We start from the raw sequence: 25,676 nt of genomic DNA, 5'->3' as shown, positions 1-25,676 counted from the left end.
ATATATTTATTTTTATTTCTGACAGAAATGGCACAAAGGCAAGTGCTCAACTCGACAAATTTCCCGTGATTGCACCATTGATTGAAATCTGGAAGACAGAAGCAACTAGAAACTTTTGGAAACCGAAAGAAACTTGAATTAAGTCACCACCCAAAAAGGTGTTGACTTGATGCTATTGCAATCAAACAGCAATAAGATAAGGATGAGTCACATAGCTTCCATTAAACACCAGTATACATGAACTAAGACGGTCGTACAAACAAACCACAGTCAATAAATCAACAAGATGAGCAATGCGGCTTATTATAAAAAAAAACAAGCTCAAATCGATTAACTACAAATAAAAAACCTTGTTTCTGTTATCACAAGATTTATTTTTATACGCTGATCACTTGCCACATCAACAGATAAGCCGGTTTGCTCTTATACATTTAAATTCATCGGTGATGAATGGTGAAAGCGAAGGAATCGATTCACATTTTCTTTTATTTCAAACCCATTTAAGGAATACCCTCATTCACTCTCATAATACAAAAATAGTTAATAATCAAACATTTTTGTTTTTTTCTTGTAATATTGGGAATGGTTTTGGTTTTATTTTAAAAGGAAAGAAAGCTGCTGGAAATTTTCTCTTTTTAAGACTTGTCGGCTGCTGGTGGCTCCGTTTGGCTAGCATCAGAGATGACGCCCATTTTCAGAATAATGTTGCCGTAAAGCGCAGTCTCCCTGCAGAGAAAACAAACAAATAAATGTGAGACTTTTAAACGTCATGACGTGACACGAAATTATCCACCAAAAATAAAATAAAATAAAAACTAACCCCGTTTGGACGATGGCGAAAGCTTTGCGAGCTCGATCGTAGAAATCAAATCGCTCCATCGTTTGCCTATCCATCAAGAGAAAAAATTTTGATTATCCAAATCGAATGATGTGGCGATTTGATTCATTGAGAGAAATGAGAAACTTACAGGGGAATGTCACGTTGCTCAGCTTCTTTGAGCAGACGCTTGTACTGCGGCCAGACGGGCGGGTCACTTAGGCCTTTGCAACGATCATTATCCGTCACATCCATCACGCTAACCTATAAGAAATCCAAATGGCGACATTGAATTCAAAAAATCATTTTGATGATTAAAGTTGAAATTTTTACCGGCGACCAGCAGTAAGTGTCTAACGGCATCAAGGTGAGGATAGCTTCCAACAGAGCCGGAATCGTGTGTCCGTCGGCTCTGATTTGTTTGGCTCCATCTCGGCACATGGAAGCCGTCGGGAAATTGGCATCCGCCAAAACTAGAAAATACAAAAATACAAGAATTCAATTTTCCAAAGCATCAGACAAAAATGTAAAAAGAAAAACGGTAAGAATAGTAAATAAATAAATAAATAAATAAATTCAATTCTCATTTTTAACTCCTTTCTCCCCCCCCCCCCCCCCATTTCCCCCCAGCGCGCCTGCCTCCCGCACACACAACACAGACGGGCCGATTCCCGGAAAGGTGATGGGGCCAGAACGGCCAACAACAGCCCGTTGCGCGTTCAACAAGGGGGGAAAAAGAAGAAAATGTGTATCGTCGGTCGACACTCTTCACACGATCTTCTCATCATCAAAACGAAGAAGAAGAGAAAATGAATAACAATGAAGCGCACCTTGTTACCGAAATGAAATGAAATGAGAAAAAAAGAAATATCATCAAATACAACCGGGCCACACTGTAATTCAATCCAGCCAAAGAGAGAATATCTTTAGCAACAATGGCGGATGTACAACTTTTGAATGGGGCAGAGAGAGACTGGCTCCCGCTATAATGTCCGTGAATGGAGAATCGACACCCACCAGCATCTAAGAAAGTCGGGAAGAAGAAGAAAAACATCTTTTTCTTTTCGGGAGAACCAATCAGATTTCAGAAGAGCAGACGACCAATCCCGAAACTGCGGATGGAAAAAAAATAAAATAGTCACGCTCTTGACGAGTGAGACCAGAGTTTCAAAGATCCGCAAACGCTTTGATTTCGATACTTTTTTCCTTCGTGACGTGAAAAATAATAATCAAATCAAAAGGAAAAATCAATAAAAGAAAAAAGATGAAAAGTTCGAAAGAAATGTTTAAACAAGAAAAAACATTTTTTTTTGTGTTCCAGCCATTTTTAAAAAAAAAGTTCCACCCGTGATGGTGGTGATGGCGGCGGGAGAGAGAGCCATATACGCGGAGAGTAGGCCTAAACATGAAAAGTTTCCGGGAATAGTGACACGGCGTACAGGGAGAGAGAGAACGCGCAACTCCTTAACTTCCCATCCCGACTAAGACGAAAAATGATGAAAGAAAATCAGGGAAAAATATAAAAGGGGGAAAATGATGATTTTCCACATTTTTACCCCACACACAAGAAAAAGTCGGAAAAATAAAAATAATAAAAAAAAGTGAATTCGGGAATGGAAAGAGTTGGCGGTGGAGACACACCTGTCAGGTGATGATGATGATGAGCCTACTAGCTGTATGGGGCTAAAGAAACAAAAGTTACTAGAAACAATCGATGAGTCGATGGCCGTTCCGTAACTTTTGTCGCTTTAAACAAACATGTCACAACACACCTGGGCAAAGAATTAAAACAAATAAAAACAAACATGCCGCCTTCCCATTGATTGATTAAAACAATACACTCTTAGCTACTTCCCGTCCACCTGTGTGGGTTGATTATGGGCTCTCAAGAAAGTTTCCTACAACCATTTCCAATTGTCTTATTCACTTAGCCAAAGAAAATCGGGGGTTCACCTCTTCACCAGACCCAACAATTGAAAAAAACAAAAAAACAAAATCGGAACATTTTTTTTAAGAAGAAAACCCCCCGTCGTTTGTACCTGTGTTAGAAATAGGGGGGGGGGTACAGGTGTTGAAGTCACTACACACACTGGTGGGCCTAACACATATATACGCCGACAATTTCTTTCCACACACAATTCCGGGAATTTTGATTTCAAAACTGGCAACGTTATTCGATCGAATTTTTTTAAGAAAATTCCCTTTGGACTTTTTTCTCTTTTTTTCCAAAGGGGCGGGCGATTATTTTCAAATTTTCTTCTTTTTTTAAAAAGATGAGTGTCTGTCCTTATCTATACGTGCTATTGTTAATCCCATTGGATTATTATTAGAAAATTTTTTGAGAGGAAGAAAAGGGGGAAGCTGCTGCTGCTGGTAGTTCGTCCCGTTCACGGACCGTTTGTTTATTGCTCGGTAAGGATTCGCAGAACTAGCTGGGGCATCGCAGTAGTCACGCTGTTTTCTTATTTAAAAAAAAAAGGGGAACGTGATGAGATGGGAACGAGCATTTTTCGTTACACACACACAAGAATACCATCAACACCTCCTCCTTGGATGACTAAAGGGAAAAAAGTTTGAAAAGAATAAAAGAAGAAATGGAAATACTCAATCTGTGTTATTCAATCAAACCGTGAAAGAAATATAACCGAGAAATAGTCGTCGATGACAACTTGCCTATAACAAACCAGCAGACGACGGACCTGTCAAAACGCACTAAACGGTGTGCACATTAATTCAAAGATTCGTGTGTGAATGAACATCACGAAATATATACAATAAGAGACCTAGAAATATACGTTTTTTGATTGCAAAGTTGGCCATTGTTGAGCAGGGAATCTGTAAGAGAGAGAAATAAATACCCAAAGAAGTTGTACAAGTAGATATATACACATGACGACCATCGGAAAAGTGTATGGAACCATTGTTGAGAAGTGGTTACAAGAGAGAGAGAGAGACACGTCCGGAGACGGGAAATCAGGCCGCCTCCGCGATCCTGAGCAACCTGTCACCACGGGGACGGCCACGGCTTCCTCCTGCGACCGTCACCACATCCATTGTGTGTCATTTGCCACTGTAGCAGCAGCCCTTCTCTCTCATTGACCACAAAAACTTAACAGATGAAAGAATCTATTTCGAAAAAAAAAAAGCTGCTCTGACAATCGCCTTTTCATCTCTCTAGAATTGACCGTCTGACATTCAGCCACCCACACACAGTTGTTGGACTGCCATTGTTGATTGGTGTCGAGTTGGTTTACAATGCTCAGCTGGGCCTTGTTTCGCAAAAGCAGGAACAATGCCAGTCCCAGAGCGAAATGAATATTTATCTTGCAAGGTCATGAGACGCTCTGGCTGAGTTTTCAGGAGCAGTTTCTGATGTGACTCTTGTGTGTGTGTGTCGAAATGTCAGATTGCCACGAATGACTCAAGGCTGTTTGGCCTCTGAAAGATCATCAAGACAGTCTAAATTTTCTGGTTGTTCACCTAAAAGAAAAAAAAAAATAACAGCCGGTCATCAAGCCCCGGCATTCGATGAAGAATGAAAAATCCCGACATCTCTGTTAGATCATCAGAAAAATAAACAAGATAATGGGACAATAATGGGCGAGAGATTCTCTGGGTTTGGCAGATGGCGTTCCCCCATTCTTGATCTTCCGGGAAAGACGCCAAAGATTCGTTTTCAAAAACAGGCGCCGCCGTTATTATAATTAGACGGAACGTGAGCAAGAAATAGAAAAAAAAAAGAAAACGGGTCACGCAGGGCCCTACAGGCTTTTTCCCCCCACAACAGCTGACTTGTGTGAGCAGCCGAACTACAGGTGAGTGTCTCTCTCTTATCTTGCTGATTTCAAACCGATTTTTAAGCCGAAATAATCAAACGAACGGGGTCGTAAATGTTGAAAAAAGTTACCTAATTCATCGCCGTGCCCCATCGAGCAAAGTGTGTGCAGTAAATCGGGAGACAAAAGCGGGGAAATGCCTTTCAAACGACCCATGGTACGCGAAAATTTGACGTGTATATTTTCGGGACGAGTTTCCTTGTCGAGATATAGAGGCTAGGCGTTGCCAAATTGCTTTAAATCAGATTAAATAAAATTCACCTGGGCGTCTGCTAATTTTTCTTTTTGCACAACACGTGCATCAGTGTTCCCAACAACTGGTTGGCGCCTTTATCAAATGCTTCTTTTAGCTTTTATTTTGACTAGATTTTTCGATTCATTCATCATAAATATAGAAAAACTGGTTTTCAGGTGAGTTTTCATTATTATTACCACCCATTTTGTACATCAGTTTTTATCTAGTTGTGACTGAGCTCACGATGACGAAACAGGTTTTCCATTTTGGCTCGTGTTTTATTTTTATCAGTTTTATGCGTTGCACTTTGTCATCGCTATCTTTTTTCAAGCCTTAACGAGTATCTCTTGCCTGGTTTGATCTCTGTCCTTATTCTAGGGGGATGTGCAGGGCAATTTATAGAGCCAGCTTTGCAATGACTCGTCCACTTTTCAGCTTTGGCAGTCCAATGTCTAAGTTCAGGCCACAATCATATCTGCAATCCGGTTGATCTTTGAACTCTTGCCTGGCCCATCTGAAATGATTAGGTAACCTTCGTAGGAATCTTTTTCAGGAATTTATGACATTCCTGTAACCGCCAAAATCCAGACACTGTGAGACCCTCTATAAATACCAGAACCTATTTCCTCATCGGTTGCAACGGAAATGGGTTCACTTCGTCGTCGGCCTGGCGAGTCATAGGTAATGATGAGATTAACGTGTCGTCACCACTATAGATAGATTGGCCTTTTTTCGTGACGTATACAACGAATTTTTGGGAATATTTTTAATGAATGGGCCTGGTGATTGCTCTCGTCCCGTGTTGCACGTCCAGTTCCGCAAGGTGGAAAGTGCATAGATCACCGGACCGTGACATATTCGTGCAACAGTCGCCGTGATCACTTTTTCTTTCTTTAGTGGGGGGGAAAATCCCGTTGGTTAATCCTTGCTTATTTGATAAATTTGAAACCGGAAGTACAACGGAAGTATAGAGACTCCCAAACACACGAGTCTTTATATGGCCCTAAAAACTTTCACTGGTCTACAATATCGCAACTCGATTGATTTCAAACGTCTTCCTTTTCTCCCGGAACTTGGAAAAATTGGGCGGGGCGACGTCAGGCGATGCTATCACTAAACTGAACGAAAATCTTTCGTTTTTTCCCCTATAAGGTCAATGCAAAATGGCAAAAGCCTAACTGTGTGTTGGCTTAAATCATCATTTATTGTTGTAGGACAATCAATGATTTCATTTTATTAAGTGAAGAATATCGTTGCCATTTTGCTTTGAATTGATTTTATTTTCCCGTTTTAAGATTAAAGTAAAACGCGATGTAATAGACCTGCATAACATACTCTTATTATTTATATTAAATTTGAATGAAAATGGCTTCTTTAATTTGCTTTCATTTAATAGTTTTCATTGAAATTCTTCATTTAATAGAAATTCTAATTAAATTAATTTTACCATTTTCATTTCTGCTTTGCCAAATTTTAAACTCGTTACGTAAAATGTTTCTCCCGTTCGGAAATTATCAACTGTCAAAAGTATTTGCGAACCAAGCTTATAGAATTATTTGGTGAAACGGTAAAATTTCCGCGATATTCCGTAGATCAAAAAGATATGTGTTACGCAAAACCAATTTCCCGAAATTTTTGGAGTTATATAACCGTGCCCAAACGCTAAAAGTTGAATCTAAAACATTTGACTTTGTCGCAGTCGTAGTAACTAGCAAAGCCCAGAAATGAATGGAACCCTCAGAAAGTGCCGGTCGTACTCTGCTGTAAATATTTTCCAATCATTGAATACGTAAAAAAACAAACCAAGAATCCCGCTACGTTGGGAATTGCAAATGTATACGTACATAGTATTTCCGAAAAACCACCGGAAGTGTCCGGAAATGGATGCTGGTTCGTTTCTCTATATTGAAAAAAAATGATTCCCAGTAAAAACGGCTCTGCGGTTTCTTGGTTTCTTATTTCTATTACCTATGACGTCATAGTTTTTTGACGTCACGGAATCTCCCTCCCTCGTAAGCCCCGCCTCTTCTTTCACCTCCGTCCCACCAATAACCGTCGGTCCCTTCTATGTTTTCCCACCTGGAAAAAAAAAAAAAAGAATTTCCCCAAACAAATGGCCCGCCAGAAAGATTCTTCTTCACCAGCATCCGACCGACAGTATAGAAGGTGGGCGAGCCAAGGTGTGTGTCTAAGTGGGAGGTGACTTGAAACATTATAAGGGCGGAACTTAATTTTGATAGCACCTCCCAGATTCGAACCTGGTTGATTTTTCTAGTTTTTTCTTACCTGAGATGTAGTGTGCACTGGGGCACCTATAGGGGGGGTAGGGTGGGTCTGTTTTGGTGGGTCGTCCCCCATCACACACACAATTATGGGGGGACTACACACACACTGAAACTATGAGTGAAGCAACAGACTTAGTATATAGACGTTGATGCAACGGATCATAAAAATATAAGGTGTCCGACGTCAGTAGCAATCAGTTGACAAGCTCCTTCCGAGTAGGCCAGTCCAGTCGTTCCTATCGCCCACCCAATTGCCAATCATCGTCTGTGTGTGTGTGAGTGTGTGTGTGTGTGTCACCGCCACGTTGTTTTTTCCCCCATCGTTCAATTTTTATCCCTCAGTTTCCATTTCTCCGTTGAACGGTGAACACATTAGAGAACGTCAGTGCCGGGATCGATTATTCATTTAATCTAATCTTGTTGTTGGCGAGTGTGTGTGTTGTGTACATGATTGTGTTGCATGTGTGTGCGGGATTGTTTTACGGGTATTTTTTTTCACGACTTTTGACTTTCCCCAAAATGATTTCATCGAGTGAATTTGTGATTGTCGCCCAACCGATTACCGTCAGACGGATCGTCGTCTCCAAAAAGCGACACTCGTCTTTACTCAATTTCAGACACATTGGCCAGCGTAAGTTGATTATTAGAACTTTCATTTGACGTGTTTTGGGTTGAACATTTAGCTGGAAATGTTTGTCTCGTCAATGTCCATCAAAGATAGTCTTATCTTTTGATTCAGATTCCAGGTAATAATGAGAGTAAAAGACAAATCATTTGGACGACCATTGCTCAGCTCAAGGTCGTTTCCCGACCAAAATGAACCCCCCTGGCCTTTTACCGATTTTCTCTCACCTCGTGGTGACATTTTCTTTACCTGAGATTTTTGGATTTTTCATTTTGATTTTGAGACACAATTGTCGAATCAGTGATTTTTTCTTAAGCCGCCATATCTCACGTGTACCTATCAAGTCTAGACATACAAAGATGATTCATCTATTTTAATGATGATTAGTTTCTATGTTCAACCCGGATTTCGAAAAAAGAATGACGTAATAATATATATAGGCTCTCTTATTTTCCAATTGTTTGGTGTTTCTCTTTGAGTCATCCAGCACGCGGAAAGGAAATTGTCCCGTGCGATCGCGTGGTGGTGAGCAAGGGGGGGCTGGTAGGGAGGTTTGTGGTTGGTTAGTCACACGCGACGTCGTTGTTATAGTCCTAAAAGGGACGCTCGTGTCTCTCACCATCGCAGATGTCCCAGTCAAAAAAACAAAATTCTAATTTTCAATTATTTGTTTGTCAATTGTTTTAAACAGAAGCCCGAACGGTCAGCTGGATCGTGTTCATCATCTGCTGCGCTACCAGAAACGTCATGGCCGCACCGGTTCAACGTCACAAGAACAGCCCGACACCTTCGACTATGGACGATGAAACGGCCACCGATTTGGACGTTGAAAGTGACGATGTCGTTCCCGTTCCTCTCGAAGGTATATTTAATCCATTTAATTTTAAATTGAATTGAAATTAATTAATTTTAATTTTTTTTTGGGTAGGTGGTGGTCGAGGAGGAATGGGCGACCGATTCCGCGACGTCCGGCCCAAGTGGGTCAACCCGTGCGGTGGCATCCTGGACGATTCCGGCGTCGACCCGGATGCTCCGCCGCTGGAAGATTCCGAAATTGCCGCCAATGCCGTCCTCGACGTTGACATTGCTCTCAGCCAGATTGAATCCTTCAAAGATGAATTTGTAAGTTGTTCTAGAAAAGGTTGTTGTTGCAACAACCATTTTTCTTTTCTTTTTTTTAAAAAATTCCGGATGTCGTTAACATACTACTCCCTCCTCACAGCCTCTGGGCTGGCTACCGTCTTCTCTCTTAGGATTATTAGAAGCAACCAAATTCCTTCGCAATGTCACACGATTTTCGCAGGTTGGAAGGAAAAAGGTTTAAAGAGGTGTCATGAAACCAAACAATAGAGTCTTGAAATAGCTCATGTATAGGCCTGTCTTTACTCGTAGAAAATTGCACACACACACAGCCAAAAGGTGGGTTATGCGTGTGGTGTTTTGGTCGGTTGGAATGTATCACTGGATCTCCAAAAATCCACCAGTCTCTACTGGGAATAACCCCACGGTTTTTGGTTCAAAACAAAAAATCCTCAGTCAGTCGGTGGTTAAAAACGAATCCTTTCACTCTCTTTTTTTTTGTGGTACCGTCTATACATATCTTTTATACCATTGGGGAATTCTATTTAAACAAGTCATTTTCCGATATTTTCTGAAATGGACAAGAGCTTAGAGATGGGATTTACCTTTATTAACTTTTATTTAAAAAGGCGGAATGTTTAGTCTGCCAGAATTTTTTAAATTTTGGAAATTGAAAACTGATGAAACCGAAACAGATTGTTAAATCATTTTTTGGAGCTTTCTTCAGGAGCTTTTCCGTGGTTGTGTGGTGACCCCTAAGACACTTGGATGTAATGAGTTCCGGAAGCTCCACTTTTTCTTTTTTTACGATTCCTCCTTGCCAAAAACACAAAAAAAACGAACGCCCACGCATCAATTTACGTGAAAATTGTCCAGGACACACTCGGAATGCCACCGTCTTTTTAAAAAAATAAAAAGTATCGAGAAATACATTTTTCCCACGGTGCGCGATTGTTGTGACGTCACACTTGCGGTACACATTTTCTTGATAAAGGGTCAATCCCGCCGGAAGTCTAATGATACCAGCTGAGCTCTCATTTAAATCGATTAAAATGGCATTTTTATTTTAAATTGAATTGAAATTAATTAAAACATCGCAGATTTGTTTTTTGGGGGGAATTTTTGAAATTCCGATAGGGAAGACTGGAAAAACCCTCCGCCCTTTTTTTATATTTTTCTTAATGGGTAGAGTCGAGTCATATAGAGAGTTAGAAAGTATACCTGAACAATAGATCCCCCTTTTTCTTGTGTGTATGTCTAGGCCGTTAGTGTTTCTACGAAACTGCAATTGAAAATCGTTCGGAATTTTTCTTCGTATTTGTCACTTGTACAAATATAATCAAATACCGTTTTCAACTTAATAAAAGAAAAGAAAACATTTTCAATTTTGTGCCACCGCAAAAATAAAATACCATCTCCGGTACACAACTATATACACCCACGCACTCACGAACGAACGAAAAAATATTTTTTTCCCACGATCCGGACTCTTCCGGCTGCACGCAATTTTCCTCCCGTCTCCTGGTCTCCTCCAAGACCACCGCAAAAACCGGATATCCGACGACCTCTTGTACGTACACAGAGAGGCCGATCCAGAATTCGCAGTAGTTCCGATTGAGCAATCGCAATTTTGAAAAAAAACCACAATAGTTTTTTAAAAAAGACTCTATAAGGCCATGTGTGTACTATTTTTAAAAATAATAAGCTTCCAAATTTGTTTACACGCATATCCTTAAACTTTTTCGTTTAGTCCCCCCCCCCTCCAACCCAATTTGACGTATAGTGGGAGGAGTTGAAAGTGACAAGTTGTCATTCATTTACAACATGTGTGTATACCTAGTACGTGTGTCTAATCATGTTTTTTGTTTGTTTTTGTTTGTTAATTCGATCCCACCAGGTGCGATCGCTGTTCCGGATGGACTTTGACGAGATGGTCCGAACGTGGGCGCATTTTCACTACGATTGGTTGCCGGCCTATGAAGCCGTGCCAAAGGTCATCGGGGCCCAGCTCGTCCCTCGTCAACTCGATTCCCTCGAGGTAAAATTATTCATTTTTGATTGAGGCTAAATGAAAAAGGCAGCTCTTAATTTTTATTCTTTGAATTAATCAATTCATCATCAATAGTTGGGAGCAACGCTGAAAAAGTTGTACCTGGCCTCACAGACGATAGCCGTAGGTCTGGAACAAGTTATCCTTGACAGGGCCGTCTACGGCGGGGATTTTCTGGAACAATTTGCCACAACCGAGAACAAACTCGCCATGGTAATAATTGATTGCAGAAATTTTGTTTAAAATGAATTGCACAGATATGAGAGATTAATTTCTTGACATTTTATTATGCAGGTCTTGTGCTCGTTGCAGATGGCCATGATCGAGAAACACGTCGAGCCCGATGCCGACGCTGCCCGTCAGTTGATGGACAACAAATACCGCGACATGCGGAGCGCTTCTGGCCGCAATCTCCGCGATTTCATCATCGTCAGGGATTACATCAACTTGCTGGAGTACACGAAACAAGTTCTGCATCACTTTCAACACGGAGGGTCGAGTAGTTGAACAACAACCGGTCTATATAAAGATTCAGATGGTCGAAAAGGACTTGTTTTTTGGAATGGAATTCAAATTCATCCATTATTATCTCAAAAACTGTTATAGTACTATATTACTACTACTTAATTAAGTGTGTCCCAACTCCCTACCACTATTTATTGACATAGGAATGAACTATCTGAAGTCTACATATTCACACGATTAACTATATCAAATGCTGTCGGTGTTCAAACAAACTCTGTGTGTGTGTGTGTGTCTTTAATCCATGGGGATTGAATGCTGGCACTCTTTTATTTGTGGTTGATTGATTTCACCACGTACAAATTCAGTTCACTTCAATCCCCCCTCACTTTTCTTTTTGTTAACTCTATTTGTGTGTGTTGTAGTTAATGTGTTGGTGAAACTCTGACTGTGATATTATTCAAATCTGACTTTGTGTTTTGTGTGTGTGTAACAAGTTTTCCACAAAGTTTCACTCATCCCGCCCTCCTTTGATTTCAACCTGATGTTTACTTTCCCCTGAGATGTACATTTTTTCGTTAACAAAACTCCATTCACACACACACAGACACACACACGACAAAATGGTATATGATACTTTGTGTTTTGACAGCTAATGTAAACAATTGTAGTAGCTATAGAAGTATACAGTTTAGTTTTCTTGTGTGGGCAGCAACTGCCGGGCTGCCCATTTTTGAATGACCATCTCCTCTCGTATCCATCCCATCAAGAAAGACCAAACATTTTTTGATGACCAATAGTTATTATTTACTCAATTCTATTTATTCACACACACACACGTATACAGAAAATGCACACAATAGTCTTTGTCGTCTTTGGCCATCAAATAAATGCTGACCTGATCCTGATTAAATATCTTTATACATGTCTGAGACACAAATCCCAGCATCATCAACTATTTGAAAAATGAAAAACTGTTTGAATTGTTATTTAGGCATTTTAAAAAAAAAAAAAGGAAAAAGAAATAAGCCTAGCAGACGAAAAATGTCCCGAATATTTATTTGTTACGTGTGCCCGCGTCAAATTGAATTTGCCACACTTGGATTAATTGAATTATTTCAGTTGCAGACATTGTCAAAAAATTGTTGTAAGTGATGGAGTGCGTGTAGTTCGTGTATTATCGAAATGAACCGTGAAAGCATATTTCTGTTTATTCCTTTATTTCTCTCTCGCAACAAGAAAAAATTAAGTAAATTTAAACATTTTGGCAGAGGTATTAAATTGGCATCAAAATGAAGTTGGACACGTTCCAAAACCATGACGTCAATGTTTGACCAAAATACCTCCGACCAATTAGATAGAATTAAAAAATTGGCATCGGAAATTCCTTATTTTTAAATGCATCAGTTACAGTTGATTCAAAGAAATTGACCATGAAATGTTATTGTTTCAAGTTCGGGGTCAAGTCCAATGGCAGAGATCAACCCGCCTGTAAAACGACCGCTTGACCTTCGTCTCACTCTCCCTCCCTAAATAAGAAAAATGAAACAAAACTCTTTCCTATTCTTTCATTTTAATTCACGATCACGTTTCCCGCGACGAAACACATACGACACCTAGCGGTGGCTTTAAGAGTCACGCGCGTCATTGAAAGTCCCTTCCTCTCTAGCCGCCATTTTCTCTCTCTCTCCGAGCTCCAAGGCCAGGGAGGACACGGAGATAAGTCTTGTGACTTTGGTTTCGTTTTCTTTTTTATCCAAAAAGAAAACCAAGCAGTTTCTTTTTCAAGTCGCGAATATGCCTCGCACCAAGGTAAGAGTTCTCACCTTGACGACCACTTGTTTAGTATATCAGTTTTCTAGGATGTGAATCGTAACGTACGCTAACTGAATGCTGTAGATTGAACAGTCGTCCATTTCTGGTGGTTGTTGTTGGGTGGCTCAACTGGCTCCCGCCCACCTTTCTGTCGTGCTTTGTTTTGATCCTCGATTTTACTACGTGCAGCTTCGATAGCCAATAGCCATTGCAATTCGAATCGAATAAGAAGTGAAAAGGCTGGGGGAGATTTTTTTTGTTGATTTAAGTTTCAGATCTATTCAAAGATGCATTCGAAATAATGGGGTTAGATTCTAAATATCAAAATTTCACGAAGTGACGTCAGCATTCGATTTTTTCCCCCACTGATAGCACGTCGCGCGCCCCCTCTTGCGTCATTTTAGGTTTTACCCTTCATTTGTGTGTTGTGGAGGGCCAACCAAAGTTGAGCTTTTTCAAGTCTCACTGGGGTGACTGCGTCGTGGGAATTACGCCACACTTTCAACTTGTGATAACGTGTCGATTAAATTGTCCTTAAAACTTAGAAACTCTAGTTACCCAGAAAATGATTCATCGACATTAGGTGACCCACATCTCCTGCCTTATCAATGTTTTGACAATTGTATTCGAACGAGTTTCTGACGTTGAAGCTCAATTAAGTTTTAATCACCATTTTTAACCATCTTTCTTTTTGTTCTGATTGTTTTGCAGATTATGTGCCATGCCTTTTGAAGTGGTGTTATATGTGGTTAGCCCTTGTGCCAGCCTTGTGAGCTGTGCCGGCCACCACTCGGCCCACAAACTGCTGACTGACTCCATTTGCCCTCCACAATTCTTCTAAGTTTTTCTGAGCGCTTCACCAAAACCAACCTATGTTATATAATCCGAAATAATACTACCATACACTACTGCTTTATTTTGTAATTCCCACCTGGAAGATTCTAACTGGAATCTTCCTTGAAAGGCTGTGTATCGTTCTGGCGCTAGTGGACATCTTGTGAGTATCATTAATCATTATATCCTCCATTGTCTTGACAACATTCATCATTTGTTGTTTCTTATTTGCAGGTTTTATGTGAATCTTCAAGAGCACTTGTAAAGTGTGTGTAACTCTTGCACCCCCCTTTGGTTTCACACTTTCTGGTAGCAGGCTTCACTTTCAAAATCTTCAAGTTGTTTCGTGCCTTCAATCCTTGAAGAGAAAACAAAAATAGTTACCCGATCTAGTCAAAAGGGCACAAAATAGCCAACCTCACCCAACACCTTTCCTTAAGAGAGGGGACAAAACAAGGAATCGGGAAGAAAAGAACAAGAAATTGAAAGCGAAGTGGAGATACAGCCCAGGAATTCACACTGTATTTTTCAAATAAAAAGAAAACTAAACAAAAAAGAAACAAAAGAAGAAAAGAAATCTCCATAAAAAGAAAAGAAAGGAGAAAAAGAATAAGCTATTTATTGATTTAATTTCGCGCCCTGTCCCGTTTACAACGTTATCCTACGTCTGAGTTTTGATTCTTATCCCCCTACCTAAATTTCAAATTTTTCATTCAAACACACAAAAAAACCCACAAAAAAGTCAGTTGTGAGCCGAGACAGACTTAGTCTTTGCCGGACGTTAGATTAATAATTCGTTGCAGTCGTTACTGCTACTGCTATGCATATTTTCTGTTATAAAGGTACGTTAACATTTTAACTCTTTAATCTCATGCAATTCTAATGTTATTTTTAATTCTAGATTTCAAAAAGTAAGGGAAGAGGAGGTGAAAGTCCTGTTGGTGGGTACGGTCGGACGAGGAGGTGGAGGGGCAGAAGGGATTTGGGGGCAGTCGTAGTGCCATGCGTTACGCAGCTCCCGTTGCCATGCCTGCCGGCCTGGGTGAGTGGCTTGGCGCCGAACTGGAAGCCAGAGGAGTTGAGGCTGCTTCACTCTATGCCCGTGCTGTTTTATCCATCCTGCTTCACTCGGAAGTGGCGGAAGCCGAAGCCGAGCTCGAGTTGGATCCCGAGACTCAGCGCAACTGGAATCCGCGCGCTGCGTTTGAACTGGAATTGCGACTGGAACGCCATATGAAAGAAACGAGGCGCGGTCGACCGTCGAAGAAGAACTTTGCAGCAGCCAAAAGTTGCGGCACAGGCCATCATGTCGCTAAAAGATCAAGCAACATGGCCACAAACAAGTAAATATGACTAGAACTCTAAACAAACTTTTACTGCTGTCGTTGCAATGTATTAAAATTTGAATTTTGCTTGTCTCATTCATCAGTGGACGGAACCAGGGGCAATGTGCGACGCCAAGAAGGCGTCCCCATTCGTGGAACGGTGACGAAGAGGCGTTGAAGAAATGCGCTGCCATTGAGTGCCTACTATCGGCTACGGACGATGGTCAGTGGGGGCCTGTTGAGAAGTTGGTCGATGAACTTTGCGCCCGCCTGAAGCTCCTGCAACTGGAGCAGAATGGCGGTGCCAGTTGCGATGACGGACACGTCAAGCAACGTTGGACCAATCACGGCAGTGCCCCAGAATGTTTCGAAGCGGCCAGCAGCTCTTCCGACTCGGATTCGTTTACCAGCGTCTCGTCTCCGGAAGGCGGTGATCCGGCCGAACACTACCGCCAGGCTTTCCCCCCACTCGAGTTCCTCTCTGATTCCGATGAGGTACAATTTGTCTACTTTTATTTTACTATTATAATATCTCGTGCAGAAGGTTGATTATCTAACTTGTGCCTTGGTTTACTGCAGAGCACCACCCAGTTGGTGACTGAATCGATATGGAACGTCCGCAAGTCTGCCGAGAAGACCCAGCAGACGCGCGTTCGTTTCGTCCGGATGACCGGAACGCGTTTGTCACCGCCTCCCAACCCTCAACTAGCTATAGTTGCTACCCCTTCTTCTTCTTGTCCGCAACAAGTTGAGTTGCACGTCTATGGCGAGTCGTGCGCTTCAGAGGCTTACTTCGGCGACTGTTCGAGAGATAGTTCCCTGGAGCGAGCTCCTACTCCGCCCGTCAACACCAACGCGACGACCACCAGCACCAAAGGTCGTCTCTATGAGCGGGGCACCGGATTTGACGGAGAAGATGGAGCTGCTCTTTTGAGCGACGTGCTGAATAATGCCTTCAAGTCGTTCTGCCAGCTTCACGAAGAAGACAATGCTGTTCTCGACTCCGAATCTCCTGTCGGCGCCATTGGTGACGGTGGCACTCTGGGTGATTGGAAAGGAGAATCTGATTGGAGTCATCCGGTTGGAGATGCCAGTAACATTTGGGCCCCGGTCGAGTCGGATTGGGCCTTAATGGGACCCGAGCCTGCTACCCCGTGGCTTTCCAACTTGGTAGCGAAATCGCCGGCAGACACGGCTGTCCAGCTGAGTTTGGCTCTTTTGAATCATCATCCGGAGAAGAGTGGATTTAGCCCCGTTTTGGCCAGGTCTCTGCAAAAGGCTTTGCCCAAGAGCAGCAAATTGTTGGAATGGTTGGCCAATCTTGCAACTGCTGGAGGAGTTGTCCAAGGACATCCTGACAATGACGAGCACGAAGTAGAACACATTTTGAAAGAACCTGAACGGCCTGACGATGAAGAAGAAGAGAATCTCCTGACGTCGCCCAAGACCCACTTTTGTCCCATTCAACAGGAAGGGGATGTTGAGGTCCAGGTACTGCATTTTCATTTCAATCAATAGATGTAATGTGAACCCGGTTTAAAATGTCTTTGTTGTTGGTATTAGGTGAGCGATGGAGCGACTTTTGATGTGGACGCTCAGCCGGAAGAAGTTCACTTTTTGCGCAGCCCTAGTGGTGCTCTTTATCTACCTGATTGTGAGGAGAACGGCGATGGATGGAAGGGATGGGCCAAGTACATGGTCTACAAGTTACCACCTTCCCCGAGTCCATCGACGTTGGCTTTAGATCAGAACGAACAAGAGCAGCAAACCAGCCGTTCTGCCACCCCATTTACGCTGAAATTCCGAGTCGTTCAAACGGAAAAGTGTTGCCAAACTGATGCCAGGCTTTCAGTCGACCCCGGTACTGTAGATCTCTTTTTTTCTTTTATTAACCCGTTCAAGTCGATTAAAATATTGTCCTTATTTTATTCAACAGAGAAACTGTCGTCTGTCGCACCTTTGTCGATCTCTTATCCTTTTGCTGCTTCACTAACGGCCAGCCATGGACTTTTGGATGTTGGGGACGTGTGGAAGTTTGACGCCAAAACGGTAACCAAGGAGTTGAAGGAAGATCTGAAAGGAGATGATGAACTCGAGGAGGTAGACGAGGATGAAGAGAAGGAGCAGAATAATGGCAAAGAGGAAGAAATGGATGGACTGTTGAATGAAGTTTGGAACGTTGCCACAGCCCTCAACCGTGAGGTCGATGAAGAAGAACAACAACTTGTCGGTGACAGCCGTGACTCGCCATCTGGTGATGCAACGGGAGAGGCTACTGATATTGGCCAAGTTCCTGACGTGAAGGTAGTGATGGTGCCAACAGAGGCCTCGTGCCCGCCACCGGTGGCGGTGTCTGTGCAAGAAGACGTTGAAGAATTTGATCTGGATGAGCTGTGGAATCCATTCGTCGAGGACACTGGGGGTGTTGACCAAGTTGATGTTTGCGAATGGATCCCACAGCCCTATGGTGTGGCGGAGGATGGTTGCGAGCAGTGGGCAGATCCGGACGTCTTGGCGGAATCTTGGCCACCACCCAACATCCCCGTCGAGTACTTGGACGACGAATTCTTTGACGAGATTTACGGCTCTTTGGATTCGATGAAAGCTTCGGAAACGGCTAGTGGTGGTGGAGGGAAGAACAGTCGTCGTAGGAGACGTCGCACCAGCCAAAAGCAGCAAACCGTCCGTCGTCCCAAGCGCCCGTGTAGCTTTTTCGTCGAAGGTGAATGTCGTCGCCCTGATTGCAAATTCTCCCACGATCTCGGATCTATTCCGTGCAGATTTTGGATTGAATCTTCTTGTTTCAAAGGTAAAATAATTGATTTGTTTCACTTGTTGCAAATTGCAATCATCACTTAAATTCAATTTTGATTCAGGTGAAGAATGTCCGTTTCTACATGGCATACCGGTTGCTGAGAATTCTCGCGATCGCAATCGCAGCTGTTCGGATGCCGAGTTATCTGAAAGCTGCGGTTCCGAGGACGCGGGTGAATTGCCGGTGAAATTCGGTCGTGCTGGCAAATCCAGTCATGGCCGGAAGAAGTTTCAGTTCGATTTGGAGGCCGACTTTCCATCGTTGTCGCATTCAAAGGTCAACAACCAAAGTGGCGATGTCAAACTGGCCCGCTCGGGTGGTGGTGGCGGCCCGGTGGTGAGTCAATCTCGCCCCATCGCCATCACGCAAGGGTTTGCTGCGGCCGACCATACATCTACCACCGCTGGATCGTCCTTGGAGAACGGAGGGGGTGAAATACCGACCAGTGGTGGATTGAAGCGTCGTCGCAAGCGCTTTCCATGTCAACGTGTTAGCGCCTTTAACTTGGTATGAAAGATTCAACATTTTTAAACTTTGATTTTCCTTCATTTTTAAATATTTGTTGATAGGTTGGAACTTCGACGGAATCTTCTCCTGGTGAGACCGTTTCGATCAACGTGGTGCCGGCGGGTAAACGTTCCCGCAAAGTGGCTAAAGTGACTTTGTGCACGACCACTGCCGGTTACAAACGTCAGGAAAAGGTCAACAAAAGGAATGTTGACGCCATCGGCGTCGTTTCTCAATCGGAGCGACGTCGCACCAAGTCGGAGCACGACAACGGCAGCGTTGTTGTCGTTCACGGTGGAATTGGGTCGCGTCTGCGTCTCTCTTCCAGCTACAAAGAAGGTTAAAGTTAAAACAACATCAGAACTAAACAACACCATTGTGAACCCTCCCTTAACCGGTGTTCATTGTGCGAGTTGTGTACGTGTTTTTAGTTACTACCCCTTACGGAAAATGCGGAAAAAAAATTGAAAATTAATTAAAAAGAAAGATTTATATTTAGCCTCTTCCAATCTCCCATCCTAAACAAAATTTTTTAACCACCTCCAATCTCGTCTGGCCCGCCATTTACCACCTTAAAATGTGCTTGGCTCTCATTTTCAAAAATTTTTTTTTGTATCCTATTTCTCTCTGCAAGTTAATCCCTGTTAATTTCATCAGTTTTTTAAATTCCTTCAACCTCCACCCTCGTTGGTTTAAAACAAAAAAGTTATTTTAAGTTGCCTCGTTTCTTTCTTTCTCCTCTCTCTCTCTCGGTGTCTCCCAAATAATTTTTGTGCGTTTGTGACGTCGTTTCGAGGCTCTTCAATATTTTTTTTTTTCTCCTTTCGTCGACTTGTTCTATCAATTTCTTTATTTCTTCTCTTCCGGCGCATCATTTTTCTTTCTTTTCCATTCTGTCCCGTTTTTGTCTCCCCCGTTTTTTTTTGGGCGCCGGAATTCTGGCGCACGTTACGCGGTGCTTTAAATTCATTTAAATTCAAAATTAATTTCTCTTTACAAAAATTTGAAAAATTTGCTGCCACCTTTTTTTTTTATTGTTGGATTTTTTTTAACGAGTTTTTCAAAAATTATGAAGCCCGCTAACGCGCGCCGCCGTCTCCCCCGCACGTGTTCTTGTCTTGATTGATTTATTTTTTTTTCTTTATGTTCTTGTGGCGTCTTTCGAATCCGTGTTAGTTCGTTCCGTCGCTGATGAACTGTCCTCCTTCCACACTCTCTGCTCTCGTCAGACGCGCAATTCATGTCGAATCTATGCCAACTGTTGAGTGATACCATGTCATCTGTTGTGAGAGTGAAGGAGGAAACATAACCAGGTGTATCTCTTTAGATGATAGAGAGAAACTCCTCCCCAAAAAAATTACAAAAAACTACCGAGAGGATGATTTCACAATAAACTTCCCCTCCCCAAATCTATTTTTGTTTGTAGTTTGGGTCAACGTGAAAAAAAAATTCATCAAACTAAACTTGTTTTTGTTTTTATTTCATTTGGACTAGACTATGGTTTATTTTTTGGCATTTCTAGTGTTTTTACTTTAATTTCTTATCTTTTTATTTAGAATTCAAAAGCCAAGTTAATATTTAGGGAAACTGAAGATGTCACCTGTTTAATTGAAGACTCGGACCATCTTCTAAAACCAAATTCAACGAACAGAAAAAGTGGGCAAAGTTAAGGGTTCATTTCAGATTTTTGCACCTTCAGGCAAAGTTTTCGTTCTAAACATCCGGCCGCAGATTTTCAAGGAGATGCTCCGGCCAATAAGTGGATCCTTTGACGAACGACATCGCTCAACCCTCTGCTCGTGCTGCAGTAATTCTGATTCTGTGTAGGGACAACCTTTAAAAGTGTGTACTTGAATAAGTCAGATGGTTAAGAGTAAATTTATATGTAATAACACACTTAAAACATATCGCACTTACGAATTTATTTTGCCACAACAATCAGAACTGAATAGTGCAACCAGTGCAACTTGTTGACTGATTTTTACAGCCAGGACCTTAAAACTTACTGCTATCATGGGACATGATTTCAATTCAATTTGATGCACACCGGAAATAGATTTTATAATCGATACTGAATAATTTTATAGAGCATATTAGTGGCATTTATGTATTTACATTTGAGGAATTTGTTTTTATGCTTGATGTATTTCTGATGTTATCAAGTAAGAAAGATAAAAGACTAAAGAGTTCAAAAAAGATTTCGAATTCCCAATTGTGTGAAGAAGATGGTTTCCACTACCCTGTACGGAGGTACCGGATTACTTTTATTTCACAGTAGTCTGCTAAGTGCTAACTGCTTCACTGTGCTGTCACCACGTGGAGAAATGAAACCTTGTCTTTACCATTCATGCTTAACTAATAATTTATAAATCAACTAGTAATCTTGTGCCAGTCGTAAGCTAACGTAACGGAAACATAAGAATTTGGTGCGTTAATGATTTTCCAAGGCAACGTGGATTCGTGTTTTTCGTAAGTGATTTGGACTTTTACTTTTCCCGTTGTTCGAGATTACTTCAAAAATAAACCCATAATTTATCCTAACTTAACCTTTTAACGATTTTCACGGCTTTGCCGTGCTGATACCGAATGTGATTTTCACGGCTCCGCCGTGCTGATCGCGAATTTGAATTTCACGGCTCCGCCGTGATGATCCCGAATAAGAATTTCACGGCTTCGCCGTGATGATCCTAAATTTGCTGTTCACGGCTTCGCCGTGATTGTTGTTCGGGAGCTACTACACTTGGTAACCTAACCTAACCTAACCTAACCTTACCTAACCTTACCTAACTTTACCTAACCTAACCAAAGTTAGTGGCAGTTATTTGTTTTTATTTATGGAGTGGTCGATGTTGCAACTTATGGCGCGGGCTACACTCTTTAGCCGCGAGGATCTCCAGCACTCCTCTCGCGGCCGCGGGAGTGCCCCTCCGGGGCCCCCACCCCCGCGGGCTCGAGTCACGCTGGAGGTATCCTCGCTACATCCGTTCCGTTTCCGCTTGTATCGGCAAAGTTAGTGGCAGTTAGTTTTTTTTTACAGAGTTATCGATGTTGAAATTTTGGAGTTGCTGATTTTTTTTCATTTTGAATGAGAGTGATAGAATTATTTCCCCACCCATTTTACATCTTAACCGTTAATCATATCGTTTCCTTGCCATTCTCCTTTTGCCAGTTATATTTCTTTTAGCAAATCAGGCAAATAGAACCTTACGATAAAGGACTATTTTTTAATGACATTCTAATCGGCCTTTTTTCTCCATCACAGAAATCCTTTCACCGTGACCCTTTATATACTTCGCCTAGCTCAAATCAACATGAGTGAAATTCACGCATTGCCGTTTGGTTAGTTATAAGTTAGTTGGCCGATTCCCGTATTTATTATTTCATGAACATATTCCTCTTAGTTTTCACCAAGAAGTTCATTTTTTACAAATGTCGTTTTCACTTCACAGCAGTCGTAAATTAAAAAAATTAACAATTTTCGTGCTTGCTTCGCCATTTTTTATATATTTTTCTCCCCTGTTGACATCTTTCCCATCAATCTCATTGTTGCCTTGTTAGTTTTCTTCTTGCTAGACCTTTTTCGTTTTTTGGTCACTTTTTTCATTTGTTCATTTTTAAGTTGCGAAGATTTTTTATTTGCAATTGATTTGATTGATGTTTTATTTTGATTCAGAGTGATTTAAATTTTTCCCCCCTGTTGACATCTTGCCAGTCAAACTCATTGTCGCCTTGTTGCCAGTTAACTTTCTTCTTGCTAGACTATTTTCGTTTTTTGATCACTGTTTTTCTTTTATTCGTTTTAAGTTGTAAAGACTTTTTTATTTGTAATTTATTTGAATTGCGTGATATCTTGATTAGCCTGTTCATTTCTTGTCCGTAGGTTATTTATTACCCAATATTCGTTGCCTGCCCGTCGATTCGTCGCCTGATATTCTGTCTGCCCCTCGCTCAATATTAGTGTTAGAGCTATTCGTCTTTTCCCCAAAATTTTGGTCTGTTTTAGTCGCGGATGCGTAATCAAACAGTTTAATTTAAGACGGGTATTATTTTCTTTTGATTAGTTACCCGTCACTCACGTTTTTCCGAGTTGCAATTGATTCAATTGCATTGTGTTTGACCATCAAATTCGTTTTCTTCTGTCTTTTTTTTCTTATACCTTAATTCTCGGGGTTTTATTATTAATTTTAAGACTGGTATTGCTGTCTTTTGATTTGTTACCGGTCACTAACGTTTTTCCTAGTAGCAATTGAGTCAATTTCATTGTGTTAGACCGTGAATCAAATTTTCGTTTTCTTCTGTCTTTTATTTTTATTATCAGGTAATTCTAGGGTTTTTATTATTAATTATACAAAATTTTTCGCGAAATAATAGATATAGTAACCGTAGTGTTAGACCCCGATAAAGAAGACCCGCATAATTATATTTAAGTGATTTTCTTTCTCCTTGAAACGTGCCTATTCTCCCTTTAAATTCTAAGTTCCATAAATACTTTGAATTTATTACTGATCACAAAAGTTTTCTTTGTCAGATGTAGCAATATCATTTTAGTAATTTTCTGCCACTCTTTATATACTTTGCCGTAGCTCCAACCGTGGTGAGTGAAATTCACATACTGCCGTCTCGTTATTTATATGTTATTAAGCCGATTTAAGTCTTTATTATTTCGTGAACACATTTCCCTTAGTGTTAAATATGAAGTTCATTTTTTACAAACTTCATTTTCGCTTAACAACTATCGTAAGTAAAAAAAACCGAACGAATTTCCGTGTTCCTTTCGCCACATTTTCTCCCCTAGCTCGATCCCCCCTTCAGCGACTCAGCCTCCCCTGCTGCAACTCGAGGATTTTCCCCTGAGGGCAAAGATCCCAAAACAGGTAGAAACTCTAGGAGCCAATCACCGCGTGAGCACAAGTTTTTTTGCTCCGCCCAAGAGGCTTATTCTTTTATAGTATAGGATTTTTCATTTTTGTCTCGTAGCATTATTGGTAGTTTTATTGTTTTCAGTGTTTTTGTTTTGTTTTTTTAATAAGATGTCAATCGAAGCTAAAGAAAAGAATGGTGCTACTTGTGTGACTTGGAAAACGTTACAAAGTCTCGCATTTTCGAGCAGAGAAATAAGTGAAACGTTCGAACTGAACACTCAAGGACGAAGCAACTTTTCCTTTAAAGTTTCATTTACTCACTGCTTTAAGTTCAATTGTTTAAGTTTAAATACTGTTTGCATTAAACTGTGCTTATCGCTGATCAAGTGCTCTACCAACACTATTAGTTTGTGTGGAGGAAAAGACACCATCTTTAATTGTGACCATAATCTGCCTTGCTCTGTTTGGGTTACAATCAACAATGATGAAGACAGAAGAATAAATTTGGAAAAAGCTGTTGGATCAGACGAGTGGACTTCAAGAAAATTTGGTATCAGAACATTTGGCTACCCAACCTTCCACTTTTGGTTGCAGTTCAGGACTGATGAGATTAACAAGTCCAGCAAAATCATCATGAAACAGCTGACGGACGCCCAGCAAACACCATTAGCCGAAGATAAAGACAACGTGAAAGTTCCCAAGGTAAAAAACATATTGTAATTCAAGTGTAAATCGTGTTTGCTTCAATTCCGTTTGAATATTACAATGTATTAATTTATATATATAGTCCAAGGAGTTCTGTCGTGGCAAGCTGATTGCGCAGCAACTGGAGAAAGTGTTTGTCGAGCAAACGAACTGCGATGTCGAATTCTTGTTCGAAGACGAGGAGAAAATCGGTGGCCATATCTCCATCTTGGCTGCCAGAAGTCCCGTTTTCTCTGCCATGTTTTACCACAACCTTCAAGAGTCCGAGACGGGCAAAATCTTCGTCCAAGACATCCGGCCACAGATTTTCAAGGAGATGCTTCACTATATTTACTCCGGCCAGACTTTGACTCCTTTGACGGACGCCATCGCTCAACCTCTGTTCGTACTTTCAGTCAAATACGATATCGAGGACCTGAAGGAGAAGTGCGTCCGTTATCTGCTGAGAAGCGTTCGGACGAGTAATGCCGTTGACTTATTGGTCTGGGCAAATCTTCATTCGGTGGAGAAAATCGAAGAAGCAGCTCTTGACTTTGTGGCCAGAAATTTCAAAATCATTTGTCAGTCGAATGAATGGGAGAACCTGATGAAGAACTATCCGGAGCTTGGATTCCTGGTGGCTCGACGTTATGTAGCTGTTTAAGAAATACGCCAGCCGAAGAGTTTTGTATAACTTAAAATGGTCAGACATTTGTCGTTTATTTGTGTAATGTTAAATGTTTGAAGCTTCACTGATAATAAAGACGATTTCTTTTTTACTTAAATTATGTGCGTTCCAGCGGTTCCAGCGTCACCGCCAAAATCCACATGTGTTCACGATCCTCGCAATAACAACACGTACACCATGATACTGGACACTTGAGCAAGGTATTAGCCTGACTCTGAATCATTAGATTTCTAAGGTAATTAGAAATCCCATTAAACTTTTATTCTTCCACAGTTGACTGCTTCGTGCAGATTTGCTTTTTATCGCACGGTCAGCTAGTATGGCATCCCTGAATAGTGATTTTCACGAAATCTTTTCTTTTGGTGGTTCTTATTGCCAATCGATAATACGACGCGCTGAAAGTTAATCACATTATATTCTTGAGAAATTAACAGGATTTTTTGTACTAAAGTGTAATGGTAACCAGTGACGTAGTTGTCCATTTAGTCTAGTGTTAACATTTTTACAACTTTTGAGAACTTATTTTTATTGACCGAGAAAAGAGGTTTCTAACAAGACTGTGTGCACATCATGAAATGAATCTAGATTAATCATGTGTTTGAATTTTGAAATATAGCTAAGGTTGCAGAGAAATATTTTAAAAATAGCCGACTGCTGTCCTTCAAACGGTTCGAAATGGAAGATTTATTCATTCACCGAAGAAACGAGTCAAATGACTCAGATGTCAATTGGTTAAAAAGTGAGTTTTAAGCCGTA

At 41.2% G+C, this 25,676-nt stretch overlaps 4 protein-coding genes and 1 long non-coding RNA gene across 10 annotated transcripts; 3 read left to right on the top strand and 2 right to left on the bottom strand.

Moving 5' to 3' along the window:
- Positions 1-468: 468 nt before the first annotated feature.
- Positions 469-4,896, bottom strand: LOC124197184 (fucose mutarotase-like). Its single transcript, XM_046592490.1, has 5 exons — positions 4,725-4,896; positions 1,151-1,290; positions 969-1,081; positions 821-886; positions 469-726 (listed from the first exon to the last, which is right to left on the bottom strand). The coding sequence occupies exons 1-5, from the start codon at positions 4,807-4,809 to the stop codon at positions 636-638; spliced, it is 495 nt and encodes a 164-aa protein (XP_046448446.1). The 5' UTR covers positions 4,810-4,896; the 3' UTR covers positions 469-635.
- On the top strand, positions 3,584-12,298 carry LOC124197183. 3 transcript variants are annotated; one of them, XM_046592487.1, is made up of 6 exons: positions 3,584-4,632; positions 8,490-8,660; positions 8,727-8,920; positions 10,776-10,916; positions 11,004-11,141; positions 11,223-12,298. In XM_046592487.1, the coding sequence occupies exons 2-6, from the start codon at positions 8,546-8,548 to the stop codon at positions 11,433-11,435; spliced, it is 801 nt and encodes a 266-aa protein (XP_046448443.1). In that variant the 5' UTR covers positions 3,584-4,632; positions 8,490-8,545; the 3' UTR covers positions 11,436-12,298. The 3 variants fall into 3 exon arrangements, with proteins under 3 accessions (XP_046448443.1, XP_046448445.1, XP_046448442.1); XM_046592489.1 differs by lacking the exon at positions 3,584-4,632 and adding an exon at positions 4,949-5,064; XM_046592486.1 differs by lacking the exon at positions 3,584-4,632 and adding an exon at positions 7,285-7,804.
- A 745-nt stretch (positions 12,299-13,043) lies between these two features.
- Positions 13,044-20,149, top strand: LOC124197180. Of its 2 annotated transcripts, none has more exons than XM_046592483.1 (10): positions 13,044-13,202; positions 13,917-14,202; positions 14,274-14,881; positions 14,941-15,382; positions 15,469-15,859; positions 15,944-16,855; positions 16,928-17,225; positions 17,301-18,173; positions 18,241-18,686; positions 18,749-20,149. In XM_046592483.1, exons 4-10 carry the CDS (start codon positions 15,042-15,044, stop codon positions 19,028-19,030), a joined length of 3,543 nt encoding a protein of 1,180 aa, XP_046448439.1. In that variant the 5' UTR covers positions 13,044-13,202; positions 13,917-14,202; positions 14,274-14,881; positions 14,941-15,041; the 3' UTR covers positions 19,031-20,149. The 2 variants fall into 2 exon arrangements, with proteins under 2 accessions (XP_046448439.1, XP_046448440.1); XM_046592484.1 differs by having other exon boundaries at positions 13,066-13,788.
- LOC124197182 lies at positions 19,561-20,644 on the bottom strand. The gene is made up of 2 exons (XR_006876045.1): positions 20,604-20,644; positions 19,561-20,535 (listed from the first exon to the last, which is right to left on the bottom strand). It is a non-coding gene; the product is annotated as an uncharacterized LOC124197182 (long non-coding RNA).
- Positions 20,645-23,644: 3,000 nt separating this feature from the next.
- LOC124197181 (BTB/POZ domain-containing protein At3g56230-like) lies at positions 23,645-25,558 on the top strand. 3 transcript variants are annotated; one of them, XR_006876043.1, is made up of 4 exons: positions 23,645-24,250; positions 24,336-24,935; positions 25,033-25,120; positions 25,194-25,558. XR_006876043.1 is itself a non-coding variant. In XM_046592485.1 (2 exons), exons 1-2 carry the CDS (start codon positions 23,717-23,719, stop codon positions 24,894-24,896), a joined length of 1,095 nt encoding a protein of 364 aa, XP_046448441.1. In that variant the 5' UTR covers positions 23,645-23,716; the 3' UTR covers positions 24,897-25,017. The 3 variants fall into 3 exon arrangements, 1 of the variants encoding a protein (XP_046448441.1); XR_006876044.1 differs by having other exon boundaries at positions 25,537-25,555; XM_046592485.1 differs by lacking the exons at positions 25,033-25,120; positions 25,194-25,558 and having other exon boundaries at positions 24,336-25,017.
- The last annotated feature ends 118 nt before the right edge of the window (positions 25,559-25,676 follow it).

This window comes from Daphnia pulex, chromosome 7, assembly GCF_021134715.1.
Source record: "Daphnia pulex isolate KAP4 chromosome 7, ASM2113471v1".
NCBI lineage: Eukaryota > Metazoa > Arthropoda > Branchiopoda > Diplostraca > Daphniidae > Daphnia > Daphnia pulex.
The sequence above is the reverse complement of the archived record's forward strand: the minus strand, read 5'-3'. Positions and strand labels throughout refer to the sequence as shown.